General features: G+C 56.1%; 1 protein-coding gene across 4 annotated transcripts in view; it reads left to right on the forward strand.

Annotated features, from left to right (window-relative positions):
* Positions 1–8,863, forward strand: part of SIRPA (signal regulatory protein alpha) — a 41,346-nt gene extending 32,483 nt beyond the window's left edge. For 2 of the 4 annotated variants that reach the window (XM_047068381.1, XM_047068384.1), the window contains 2 exons: positions 3,943–3,994; positions 6,285–8,863. In XM_047068381.1, coding sequence (XP_046924337.1) covers positions 3,943–3,994; positions 6,285–6,539 — 307 coding nt within the window. In that variant the 3' untranslated portion in view covers positions 6,540–8,863. Of the gene's footprint in view, positions 1–3,942; positions 3,995–4,173; positions 6,007–6,284 lie in introns of those variants that run through there. The other 2 variants (XM_047068383.1, XM_047068382.1) reach the window with 2 other exon arrangements.
* Positions 8,864–13,455: the final 4,592 nt, after the last annotated feature.

Below are 13,455 nucleotides of genomic sequence, written 5' to 3' on the forward strand. Positions count from 1 at the left end.
TTAAGGTGTGTTGAATGAACAAATGAATGAGGACTGAACGAATGCCACCCCAGACCGTGGTCCCAATCCCCATCTCTTCCTCCCCCGGATCCCTAAAACTCTCCTTCTCCAAGCGCTTCGCAGCCTCAGATACGGATCGCTCTTTTTTCTTTTCTTTTTTCCTTATTGTCGCCGTTATTTTTTACTTGTCTGATCTCCCCAGTTAGACAGTAAGTTCCTGAAAGAAAGGGGCGGTGTCAATAATAATAATAATAACAGCCTCGGCCGCTAACATTTATCAAGCACTGACTGCGTTCCGGGAACCGATCTATGCCTTTTCCTATAGTAGCCCGTTGGTGATTTTAATTATAGCAAAACCCCTCTGATTTGCAATCATCCCGTTTTAATTGAACAGAGCTTCTCCACCTCAAGTGTGTGGCAGAATTTTCTAGACGGCTTGTTCAAACACAGATTACTGGGCGCCCCCGCCCCCGACTTTCTGATGCAGAATTTCCATTCCTAACGAGTTCCCAAGTGGTGCTGATGTTGTTGCCTCCAACCCAGACTTTGAGAACCCTTGTTCTAGAAGCTTCTTCTTGGCCGTGTGTGTGTGTGCTGGAAGAAGCCGAGGCTCAGAGAAGTCGTGGGACATTCCCGAGGTCCCACAGCTAGCAGGTGCCAGAACTCTGAGGCCGGCCCAGATACCTCTGACGCTGAACGCTGGTGCTCTGATGCTCTTCTTCCCCAGAGAAGCCAACCGTTTTCTGCCTGTTTTCTATTTTTCCAACGTGAACCTACCAAGGGAGCCGTCAGATTGCTCTGTCCCTTTCATCTCTCTAAACCAAAGCGATAGCCAGTGAGAGGTAATGGTAGTTTCCATGCAGCGCTGGCTTCAGTCGGCTGGCTGGGATCAGACGCTTTCCAGAGGACGCTGGCGTGGGTAACAACCGAGCACCTCGGGGAGGGTGCCGAGGGAGGGGAGGGGGGAGGCCGCCACTTTGAGCTCAAAGGGCCCTTCAGGTTGCAGGGCTGGTGAGGGCCTGGGTAGCTCTCACTCCCTAGGTTGGGAGCGTGCAGGTAGAACATTGTGTGTAATCTCCCTCAGCTCAGACGAGAGCAAACTATGTCTCCGCTCCCTTAATTGGGCACTGGGGTTCGTTCGGGCGGCCATTTGTTCACTTGTCAGACATTCAATGCGTTTATTCTTGGAATATTTAGGGCTTCTCTGATGCTTTCATTTATTCATCTGAATTGAGCCCAGCTCCGTGCCAGGCCTTAAGCTGGGGGACTGTGAAGGAGAGCGAAACAGACACTCGCCCCGGTCTCGTGGCCCTTTTGATTCCGCGTTCATTCGTTCATTCACTCACTCAACAAATACTTTGGGGGCGCTGCCAGTGTATGAGCCCATCACCGGGTGTCGGGGCTCCAGCGCGGAGCCCACGGTCCATCAGGGGGCAGGTCACCAAGCAAGGTGGGGGGGAGGTTAATGCACGATGTGATGCGGGCGCTGACTAAATAAGATACAGCTGGGCACGGAGCAGAGCAGGGGGTGGGGTGCCGTGGGCGGTCAGGGCAAGCTTGGCTAAGGAGGTGACATTCAGAAGGTAGCTGAAGGACGAGGAGGCTCCCGCTGCGGGAATATCTGGGGCAAGAGTGGACCAGGCAGAGGGAACGGCCAGTGCCAAGACCCCGAGGCAGGAGCAGTTGGAAATGTTCAGGGAACACGGAGGAGGTCAGAGCAGCTGGCCTGGAGTGGGCGAGGGGAAGAGATGGGAGGCTAGAACATTCCGGGGGGGGGGGGGTTGGGGGGTGGGGGCAGCAATCGTGCGGCCGCACCATCCTGGATACAGACATGGATCTCCCTGTGTGCTGACAGTGGGTTGAGGGGTTGGAGTGGAATATGACATGACCTCACTTATGCCTTTTCCAGTGTGGAGAATGGCAGGCCGAGGGGCGGAAACAGAAGCAGGGACGCCGGAGAGGCTCCTGAGGAAACGAGGGAGCTAGGACGGTGGGGGAGGCTGAGTGGCTGGGATTTTGGAAGCAGAGTCAGCAAGCACTGGGATGGGTTAACATGGGTTGTAAAGGAGAACAGAGGAGAATCAGGGTTGATTCCCACTTCTGTAGCCTGCGCACAGGGATGGGTAACAGCAGTGCCATTCTCAGACACAGGACAGCCGGACACAACCAAATGGATGATTACTTCCAGTCCGCTCTGAAAGAGAGGAACCCAGTGTTCTGAGACTGGAGTTTGGGGTTCAGTGGAGGTTTCCCCGAGAAAGGACTATTTGAAACCACATCTGAGGGAAGAGAAGCAGTGAAGCGAATGAAGAGGCAAGGAGGGCTGCATGTGCAAAGGCCCCAGGGCAGTCTATCTTCATGCCAGGTCACTTTAGAGCACTTGTACCCACGTGCTGAGGAAGCGTGGCAGGCAGGTGGCAGACAGACGCATTGGAAAATAGGCAAGGGGGCTTGGGGCTGTCACGGAGGGGCAGTCTAGACAGTCCACCACTGTCACAGAAGCTTTCCCAAGGAGGCGACACCACAGTTGAGTCTTGAAGAGTGCACAAAAGTTCACCAAGAGACAAAGCGGCGGAGGGCAGCTTTCCAGGCCATTGTGGACGCAAAATGCGTCTCATCGAATAACCCTCAGGAGAGACTTGGTGGGTGGGTAAGTGGGTCACTGAGGTCAGGAGCGTGAAGGGGCCTGGGGAGGTCAGCAGAGGCCAGACCGTGCGGGGCTGACGCGCAGGGTGATGAGTCTTACTTGAACCAGAGGCAGCGGGGGTTCCTGGAAGGGTTGGAAGCAATAGGGGTGTGGATAGACCTTCGTGATCTTCCTCCGCAGTCAGCGTCCCTGCTCCCAGAGGGTTGTTTCTGTGGCCACGTGGGGCTTGTCATGCCCCAGAACTGCTTTCTGAGCCAAGAGCTCATGCCAAATCCATTAATAACCCTGCTGCCAAGCCCCATTGCTCATTTCTGACATTATCCAGGCTAACATCCCTGGAGTTGCCGGCCTGAGAATTTACACAACTCCTACAGAAACAGTGGCTCCGGGTTGCTCACCACCTTGACCATGACCCTGCAGTGAGCCAAGCGATGGCCTCCAATTACAGAATCAAGTGCATGAACAGCTTCTTTGATTAACCAGGACACCGTTCCGCCTCTCTCTCTCTCTCTCTCTCTCTCTCTTCTTTTTTTTTTAATGCTGAGACCTAGATGTGTAGAATAGAGAACGTGTGGAAAATACGGGAACGAAATGGAAGAAAAAAAAAAAATCCCTCCCAAAGACCACTGCGGTTAGCATTTTACTACGTTTCCTTCCCGGGTGATCCACACAATTTTGTAGGCTTGGGATCATTCCAGAGAATGTTGCCTTTTTGCTTATCATTTTAATGTAATCATTTGTAATAAAAAAAAAAAGCCCTTCCTCATAAACCTTTTAAGTTTTTATCTATGAGTCTATCCTGATTTCCTTAACCAGTTCCAACTGGCAGAGCGGTAACATGGAAACCTTCCTCCCTATCCCGCTCTGTGACAAATGCCTCTGTGCAGCAAGCTTTTTCTATATTTTGAGTTCTCCCAAAAAAATGTGCACTTATGAGTCAAGCTCTCGATTTTGCCAAGCTGCCTTCCCAAAAGGGTGTGGGTTTAACCTTCCCGTCAGCAATGCGTGAACGTGTCTGTTTCACCATACCTTCCCCAGCACCCGGTATTTCAACTTTTGAAGATCCTTGCTGGGGAAGAGTGGGTTTAAAAAAAAGGGGGGGGGGAGCGCCTTGCTGAAAGTTCCTCTTTAGTGAGATTGACCCCTTTGTCCAAACATTTGATAAAGCCGTTGTGTTTCTGTTGTGACTTGCTCCGCCCATATAGGAAATGGAACCGAAATGTTATTCTTACCAATTTGCATGAGCACTGGAGATAGTGAGGATATTTTTATCTGTGTGTCTCTTTCCTTTTTAGGTTGCATGAGCCCGAGAAGAATACCAGAGAAATAACCCAGGTACAGTCCTTGGTGAGATGCCCTTCCTGGTACTCTCACTGGTGCAATCTCCTTGCATCAACCAGAGTTGCAGATTCTGTTCTAAATTAAGACTCCTTCCCCAGAGTGGGGGAAGGGTTGGGGTGGAGGCAGGGGTGGAGAGAGTGGGGGGATGCTCACAGTCCTCTTTTCCCCCTTGTCCTCTGCCCCAGCCAGGAGAAGGTCACCACCTCCTTGACCCAGGGCACCCAACACACAACTCCAGGGGGCACCGCTCACAAGTTTGTTCACCGATCGCCTCATGCAAGGGCATGCTCCCTTTCTGGCACTTTCTCCGCAGCACTGCCGGGGCGATTTCACGGGCAGCGTGGTTGGCCTGATTCCGAGAGACCTCGCCCTGCTTCTCACGGGCTGACGCTGTCAGACCTTGGAGGCCGAGGGTTCCTCTGCCTCTTGTGATGAGACAGGCCCTGCCCTGAACCCGCGAGGAGAGAGCACCAGCTGTCCTTGACATTTCCCGGGGTGTTGTCATCGTTTCAGATGCAATCTGTTGCACAGAGTCGGGCTGCTGAGAGGCACGGTCTTTGTAAAGCCCCAACTGTGGCCTGCTCTCCCCAGCCGGGACAGCCCCCGCCCCTGGCGGCCCCGGGCACAAGCCCGAGGGGTAATTACAAAGCTCGGCCTTCTCCCCAGTCATTGTTACCTCTGGACTTCTCTCTGGAACTTTCAGGGGAAAGGATGATGGTGAGAGGTGGTCACTAAAACCTGCACAGAATTCGCAGCCGGCCACGACTTCCTGAGCACCTACTATGTGCCAGGCCCTGGGCAGTGACCAAGGCAGCCACAGCCCGGCCCTCACGGAGCTTCTTACAGCCTCGTGTCTCGAATCCCCTGTGCTAGGTGCCGGCCCCTGCCAGGGAGGAACTTTAATGGTGTTGCTGTGGGTTTCCCAGAGAGAAGTGAGTGAGTGTGCAAGGCTCGGGACAGAGGGGGCCTTGAGGTGAGACCACAGCTGTCGGGTCCAACAGACTCTAGATCCTTTGCAGCTGTGTGACTTGAACCAAATTGTTTAACCTCTCTGGGCTTCAGTTTCTTCACTTGTAAAGCGGGGGAGGGGGCGCCTAGCGACGGGCTGAGATAGGGCCTCAGTAAGACGATCCCCGCGATGGCGCCGAGCCGGTAAGCCTGGGGGAGCTGCGCTCTGTGGTGCTTACTGAGCACCAGCGAGGAGCCGTGGTGGTGTTCCCCCCGCCCCCTTCTACAGCAGAGGTGCTGGGCACGGAAGAAGCAAAGTTTGCAATTCCTGATGAGTAATTTGAAGGCAGCCGTTGCGAGCGATAAGATTAGCACACGGGAGATGTTCAGATTTGCCAGGCGGTTGATGATTGCTAGCATTTATCGGACACACGGGTTCCCTCGATGTGTGCCAGGCTCTGTTCTGTGCGCTTTACCTGGGCGATCATGTCTGAGCCTCACAGGGACCCTGGAAACGGACACTATCCCAGCCCCGCCTTACAGATGGGGAAACCGAGGCCCAGAGAGGTTTAAGTGGATTGCCCCAAGGCCCTCAGCTAGACGGAGCAGGAGAAGGATTGAAACCCCAGGCTCCTTACTTCACCTGCTACCTGGGCTCTCGTTCTCGCATGCCCCTGTTCCCAGTCTCCCAGACCCCAGCTGCACCCTGAGTGAGGCTGAAATTGCCATCCATTCTTTGGTTCGTTCGCTCATTCCACACCGATGGGGCTTCTTCAATGCCAGCCTTGGGTCCTGCATTATAACAAATAACCTAGTGAAGGTGTGTTGAATAAACCAGTAAACGGATGAGTATCTCCACCCACCCGGGGTCGGCACCTACTCAGACCCCCAGACAGAGTCGGTCCTGGGTGGTGGGTGCTGTCATGGAGAGACACGGCTTGAGGAAGCACAGAGAGGAACCCTAGAGCCAGCTGAGGGGAGGGTGGTCTTAGGTTGAAGTGATGCACGTGCTAAAAGGCACAAGGTGGACGGGGTTTCGTTACGAGGAGAAGGGGAATGGACAGCAGGCAGAGGGAAGAACCCTGAAAGGACAGAACGGAACATCGGGCGGAGGGACAGTGAGGCGGCGCCGTGAGGTGACCCCACTGGCGGGTAGGAGGCTCCTTTGGGCCAGGTGAGGATCGGAAGGGTAAGGCCGGAGGCGGGGAACCTGGGCTGAAGAAGAGGGGGGCGTGAATTAGGGCTGAGCCAGCGGGGCCCAAGGGGAGACAGAAGCGTCCAGCCTCGGTACCGATGGGCGGAGGAGTGGCTGGGGGCTCCAGAATGAACTTCTCTCCACTACATTTAGATCCAGGACAACAATGACATCACATACGCAGACTTGAACCTGCCCAAGGGGAAGAAGGCCGCCCCGCGGGCCGCCGAGCCCAACAACCACACAGAGTACGCCAGCATTCAGACCGGCCCGCCGCCCGCGCCCGAGGACACCCTCACCTACGCCGACCTAGACATGGTCCACCTCAACCGGGCCCCCAAGCAGCCAGCCCCCAAGCCCGAGCCATCCTACTCGGAGTATGCCAGCGTCCAGGTCCAGAGGAAGTGAATGGGACCGTGGTCGTCTCTAGGGTCTGTCCCCACGAGCCTTCCTGTCCCGTGTGGGACAGCCGTGATGGGGACAGCCAGCCCAGTTCCCAGAGGGCCGGGATGGTGCAGGCCCTGGAACTCCAGGATGAGGCTGGCTCTTGTCTCCCCAACCCACGTGGCTCTTCGACATTTCCAGGGCAGCCACAGTCCCCCCACATCACCACACGCGGAGGCCGATGTTGCCAGACTAGCCGGGGGACCCACCTGGGAACTGGCCAGAACCACCAGGGTCCAAGAACCCTCATGCCTGTCTCCATCAACATGCGGGTCTCGATCACGGTCTTGGAGACCCTGATTGCCCCCCACCTCCTTTTACCACCACCCACCGGGGGCTTGGGGAAGATTGTCCCTTTCGATCGAACTGCCCCGTCCGTGGAGAAGCTGGAAAAAAACCCTCCGGGACCCTCATCCCAAGACTCGGTGAGACTGCTGCCGAGAGCCCTAGCCTCCCCATCCCGGGATTGATGAGGCGCAAGCCCCGGGGGAGGGGAGGAGCCTCCGAGGAACCCCCACACAGCCGCCACCGCCACCACCAAGGACTGAGTAACAAAACCCCCCTCCTCCTGGTGGCCCTCCGAGACTCCTTGAGGACCCGCCGTCCCAACCGTGACGCTCCACACGGCCCCTCCTCTCCTTTCTAGACCCGAGCTTGCTTCCTCCAGCTAGCACTAACTCAGCAACATCTCGCTGCGGACGCCTGTAAATTATCGAGAAATGTGAAATGTGCAATCTTGAACCTGAGGTGTTAGAAAATTTGATCTGTGGTGTTTCGTTTTGTTTTGGTTTTTTTCTTAAAACGACAGCAACGTTCTCTTGGCTCTTTGTCATGTGTCGAAGTACCTGGTCGGGTCTTGTGCGGTCTAAGGTTTACCAGTTGGTCGTCCCGGGGGGGACCCTCTTACGGCGGAAACTGGGTTCCCCCACATCCCAGACCCCGAGGATGGGGAGGAAGGTTGCAGTGCGGCTGCCCCGTGGAGACGCTTAGCCTTCCCTCCAGGGCAAAATAGGTCACGTTCTCAGCCGAGCCACGTGGCTGGTACTGCGGTCTTCTGTGCCCCCCATCGTGCTAAGTCCAGACCCGCTCAGTGCTCCTCCTCCTGGCTGCGTCCTTCACAGTGCAAGCTTGTCGAGACCCGAGGCCTCAGTTTTCTCATCCAGAAAGAGGGGAGAGAAAAGATGCCCCCCTGCTCCCTGGCATCTTACCAGCGCTGGAAGGCCACGCAGGGGAGGGAAGCTATGCCTGTCTGTTTTCCCCGCCCCTTAACGACGACCCCATTCCAGCTCTCTGAGCTGGTCCCTGCAGGAGGAGTCTTCTACTTCTGCTCTCAAACCCTTTGGGGATCAAACTGGAATAAATCCCAAACAGCCAGGAGGACTGGGCAGCTGTGAAGCCAGGACTGACCCTCCTTCTGTCCCTCTGTCTCAGGAGGTTGGGCAGATGCTGTGACCTGTTGCCTCTGATCCCCACCCTTCCAGTCGGGGGCCTGGCTGGGCCCAGGGCCAGCAGACGTTGCGAGCCCTGTCGATTCAGTCTTCACGCGTAACCAACCAAGTCTTAGAGCGGAAAGGTTAATCTTCGTCGCCCCCTGGGTCCGGCCATCCATCGGATGCCCCAGGGATTCCAGGACATCAGAACGAGAAGCTGAGCCATGCTGCCCATCAGCAGGTCCTACGCATGGAACCCTGGGAGCTCAGCTCAGACCCAGTTCTTTGGGGACAGAGATTTGGCATTTCACACGACGGCATCCAGGAATCGGGTGAGCCAACGGGCCATGTGGACAGTTTTGGCCGATGAGCCAGGGTTTCTCTGTGGCATCTGGGAGCACAGTGACCCAGCCACCTGGCTCGGGCCATTTCCAAGTTCCAAAAGGTTGGCTTGTCAACCTTAGCCTCCCTCTCTCCTGCCCAGAGAAGGCACATGTGCTTGAGTGTGTCCCATGTACGTGCACGCGCACCCACGTAGGCACACAGAATTTTAAGAGAGTGTTTTCTTGGTGCCATTTTATTTTATTTTATTTTGAATTTTTGAAGGGGAGGAAGGGAATGAGGCCAAGGAAGTTGTGCAGCTTTAGCTCCGGCCTGGCAGCCTGGAGATTCCCATACCTTGTGTATCGAACCCCAGGAAAAGGAAGAGGTCGAAACAACACTACGGAAGGAGCGTGGTTTCGGGAGTTTATTTTAAGACTGCTAGGAAGGAAACAGGCCCCATTTTGTATATAGTTGCAACTTAAACTTTTTGGCTTGCAAAATATTTTTGTAATAAAGATTTCTGGGTAACAACGACCAGTTTGGGTGTGGAGTGTCTTTGTCTTTGGGAGTGTGCCCCTCCCCCTCCCCGCCACCCGTCCTCCGGGAGCCTGCGAGAGGATCGCATGCGGCCCCTAGGGCTTGGGGACTGCAGGGTTTGGACCTCTCTCTGGGGTTTTCTAGACACAAAGACTTTGTTTCCCCTGGCTCAGAGGGAGTCGGCGGAAGGTTGTGCCCCAAACACCTGTGTAAACAGAATTCTGACAGACCACCGCGGTCGCATCCCGGCTCTGCGACTTTGCAGAGTTGAAACAGCTCACCTCCCAGAGACTCAGGCCTGTCACCGGCCCAAGGGGGACAGTACTACCCGCAGCCAGGGTTCCCGTGCGGATCAAAGGGGGGCCGGGGGGCGCCGAGCCCCCCGCTTGCCACGTGAAAGGCCTTCGCTTAAGCGTCGGTCTTTCCTTCCTGCCCTGGACATCGCACAGCTGGGACCGATTGCCCCTCCCCACCTCTGGGGTCTTGGACAAGTGGGTCACCCGCCCCCTCTGGGAACCTTACGTCCCCCCTCGACCGAAGGCAGAAACCCAGTGCTGGGCCTTGAATATCCTCTCCAGAGGATTCACGTCAAGTACTACCCCGTAATAGGTGTTCACCAACTGTTGGCTTCCTTGCCTCTCCATTAGAATATTAATATTAACGACAGTTATACAACGATGGCTATATGATATTGACAAGTAGTGCTTACCGTGTGTCAGCACTCTGCCTTGATCGGCCCCTTCAAACCTCACAGCCGGAGCTAGGTATTATTACTGACCTCGCGTAACAGGTAAGGAAGTGGTTTAATTTATCCAGGGTCACACAGCTAACGAGTGATGTCACTGGGATGCAGACTCCGGCCCTCTGACCTCAGTGCCCAGCCTCTAACCCCTGCGTCCTCAACTGGTACAATCATGTACTGGCACTGGCCGTGAACTATGGGAAGTCGCGTGCCAAGTGCTGCACAGTCGTTGGCCTCATTTGGTCCCCCCCCCCCGCCGCCCCGCGACCACCATAGGAGGTTGGCACTCCCGTCATCCCTATTTTACAGATGCGCAAACCGAGTCACCGAGCGGTGAATTCATTTCCCCCAGCGTCCCATGTCAGAGCCCGGCCTTGAACCCGGAGAGTCTGGCTCTCCCGCATCACATCGCACTGCTTCGTTCAATTACAGCCGGCAGCAGGGGGCTGTGCCCATTCTGCAGGGAAGGAAGGTTGAGGCTAGGGAAGTGCGGGGGACCTGGAGATCCCACGCGAATGAACCTGTAGTCGAGTTGGGACTTGGCGCTTGGATCCACAGGCCCATGTGGGATTATCCCCGAGCCCTTGGCCTGAGGCACGTGTTCAGGGACCTAAGACACTTCAGGCAAAGAGCCTCCCGTAGGGTGTAGACAAGTCACCTGCCTCGCAGGCCAGGACCTTGGCTGTGGCAGAAAACTCAGCTCTCAGCCTCCCTCAGGGCCCAACCTGGAAAATACGTGTGCTGCTTGCGGGGATGAGGTGTTCAAGGCATGCGTCCAGGCCGAGTGGGTGGGGAAATGCCTGCCGTTTTCTGGGAAGGGCTGGGGGGGGGGGGGGGTGGTGGTGTGACGGACTGCGTGTCCAGGCAAAGAGACTTGCAGGATGGATTTTATGCAGCACCTGGGCCTTGCTTCTCCAAGGCCCAGATCTCCAGGGCTGCGGGCTGGCAGGCGGAATGAAAGTTGATAGGAGCCAAGTGACCCTCTTCCTGCCCGCCAGGAAATCAGTCAAGCAGTTGGCATTTATCGGGTACCTCCTCTGGTTCCGCGTTGTGCAAAGGAGAACCACAGGACTCCACCGACCTCCTCCAGCCCCCTCCAACCCAACCCCCCACCACGCGAGGACCCAGAGGGCATTTGCGGCCCCCTTCCCCCCCCCTTTACGTGATAATCAGCAAAATCTCTGCCTTCTCCACGAGATTCTAACGCCCCACTGTGAAAAACCCCGCGTGTTCTAGCATATTCCCACCAGCCAAAATTGGACCGAGGTTTGTTTATTGAATTTTTACATAAGCGCTTTTTTTCGTGTCGGTCTCCTCAACTCTGTATAAATATTAACTTATTTAAAATCGATTCACTCCGTCCTCTTAACAAACCTACAAGGTAGGGGCTATGATGATCCTCTGTTTAAGAAAGACATTGAAGCACAGAGAGATGGCACATCTTGTCCAGGGGCCACCCGCCGTCCAGGAAGTGGCGTCACTGTGGGTGTGCGTGGGCACCGGGCGGGCGCGACAGGGCGGGGGGGGGGGGGGTTGCTGGAGACACAGCAGGGGGCACAGACGTGTTGGCAGGCACTGGGCTCTGCTGGGAGCCAGGAGACACCACGTGGTCTCTGCCACCAAAACATCAGAGTATCAGGGCGGCCCCCGTCGCCTGCCTGGTCAGCAGCCCTTCTTGGGCTTCCCTGGGGCTCAGCCTGCCGCCAGTGGGGTCTCTCCTGCCCTCCCTTAACCACGGCACTGTGTTTACTGGGGTCTGGGCTTGTTTTCCGAATGCGAGACTTTGTAATTGAAAACACTGGGGCGCCTGGGCGGCTGGGCCTCCCACTCTCGATTTCGGCTCAGGTCATGATCTCACAGTTCACGGGGTCGAGCTCCACGTCGAGCTCTGCCCTGACAGCACTAGTCTGCTTGGGATTCTCTCTCTCTCCCTCTGCCCCTCCCTGCTTGCCCATGCGTGAACTCTCTCTCTCTCTCTTTCTTTCCAAATGAATAACATTAAAAAAAAAAAATTCGGAAAATGCTTTCCAAAAAGACATGTGCCCCAGATGTCCCAAAACAGGCAAAACCTTGGAAACAGGGGTGGGGGGCAGAGGGGGGTGGTGGGGGACGATCCTTGTAGGGAGGCAGCGATGGGAAGGGGTCTGAGGAGCCGTCCGGGTGACGGGAGGTCCTGTATCTCCACGTGAGTGGTGTTATGTGGGGGCTTGTGGACATTAATCTCCGTCAAGTGCACATTTAACGTGTCTGCATTTCCCCGTGTAGAAGTCAGACCCCACAAGAGACCGGTGCCCCTTCCCCCTGGGGATTCACCGCCCCCCCCCCCACCCTCAACTGTGGTTGCCTGCCCCGACCTGACAGTCCTGGAGCCCAGCCCGGGGCCTGGCCCCGGTGAGGGCTCTGGGAACGTGGAGAGATAGCACCCCAGTGACCAACGGAGCAAGCAGAACAGGAAAAGAAAAAGTGCAGCCTTTACAGGACAAGCCATTTATCTGTCATCGCTCTGCCTACGGAGGCTGCCTCCCCGCCTCGCCCCACGCCTACGCCCTCCTCCCGCCACCCAGGGCTACACAGGCGTGGGTGGCTGCAGAGTCCTCGCCTGTGACCTTGAGCCGGTGGCTTCACCTCCGAGCCTCGGTTTGTTCTCCTGGGAAATGGGCTGGACCCTTCACCTGCAGGTTCTAGCGAAGGTTAAATAGAGAATAGATCTAAGACCTCGGCAACGGCGTGGGGCAGACAGCAGTCAACACACACACATCCACACTCACCTCCCTCCCCCACCCCCACACCGCTCACACATATATTCACACCCACACGCCAAGGCCAGGTTCTCAGAGGAGCTCAACAATGGTGGGTCTTGCCTGCTGGCTGAAATAATCTTACCAGGTCCCTCCCTCCCTCCTTAGCCTAGGGTGGCTCCCTCTTACCAACTTTGGGGAATCCAACACCCAGCCCGGCCTCTTCCTCACGCCCCCTCTGACCTCTTTAAGGACACCTCCTGCTCCCCCTCTCTCCCGTCTGCCCGCCCCTCGCCCCCGCCAGCCAGACCGTGAGCCCCCCAACACCAGAATATCACTTCCTGCCTTGGAGATCCAGCCCCTGGGAGAAGGGAGACTGAAGCCCACCATGTGCCAGACAGGAGCCCACCCGGGCACCTGAATTCTTCAAGTCACCGAACGTTTACTTCCGCTGGAGATGGGTGCTGTGAGGTCCATTTCACGGATAAGAAAACGGAGGCTCGGAGAGGAGAAGAGACAAGATCACTCATGCAGCCAGTCATTATTTCTCCGGCTCCGGCTGTGAGCCTAGCCTTGCAAACCTCCAGGGAAACCAGGCCGATGGAAGCTAAGCCACACCCTTATGAGCTCACGGGGTGTGCGGGGGCCAGAGCATCTGGACGAGGTGTCCGTGTGTAATTTTCGAGAAGTTACGAAACACGACGGATGCCGAAAACAGAATAGCAAAGCCCAGCTCAGCTACGCTCCTTGTGGGGTCAACTGATTCCACAAAGGTCAGGGACCTTTCTAAACAATGCCCGAGTATGGCACGGAAAGGAAGTTTCACCTTCTTTGCCTTATTTCCAACTACCGGATGCTTTTTCTTACTGGGAGAAAGTTCCCAGGCCTCACTCAGTGTGCAGAGGGCAATAAAGGCTTTCACGAGAGGAAACCCTGAGCTGAGGCCTAAAAGACGAGTAAGAATGCACCGGATAAAAAGGGTCTGAAGGAGTCAGGGCTGTGCAGAAGCAACCCTTCCCCGCGAGGACTGGCCCCTGCCAAACTCTGCAGGCCCGTCTTGCATCACTCTCCCTATCGCTCCTTGCACTGGCAACACCAGCCTCCTCACG

Source organism: Lynx rufus, unplaced genomic scaffold (genome assembly GCF_022079265.1).
Source record: "Lynx rufus isolate CCGP_SWC_20201006 ecotype Redwood Valley unplaced genomic scaffold, mLynRuf1.p SCAF_8, whole genome shotgun sequence".
In the NCBI taxonomy this organism is placed as follows: domain Eukaryota; kingdom Metazoa; phylum Chordata; class Mammalia; order Carnivora; family Felidae; genus Lynx; species Lynx rufus.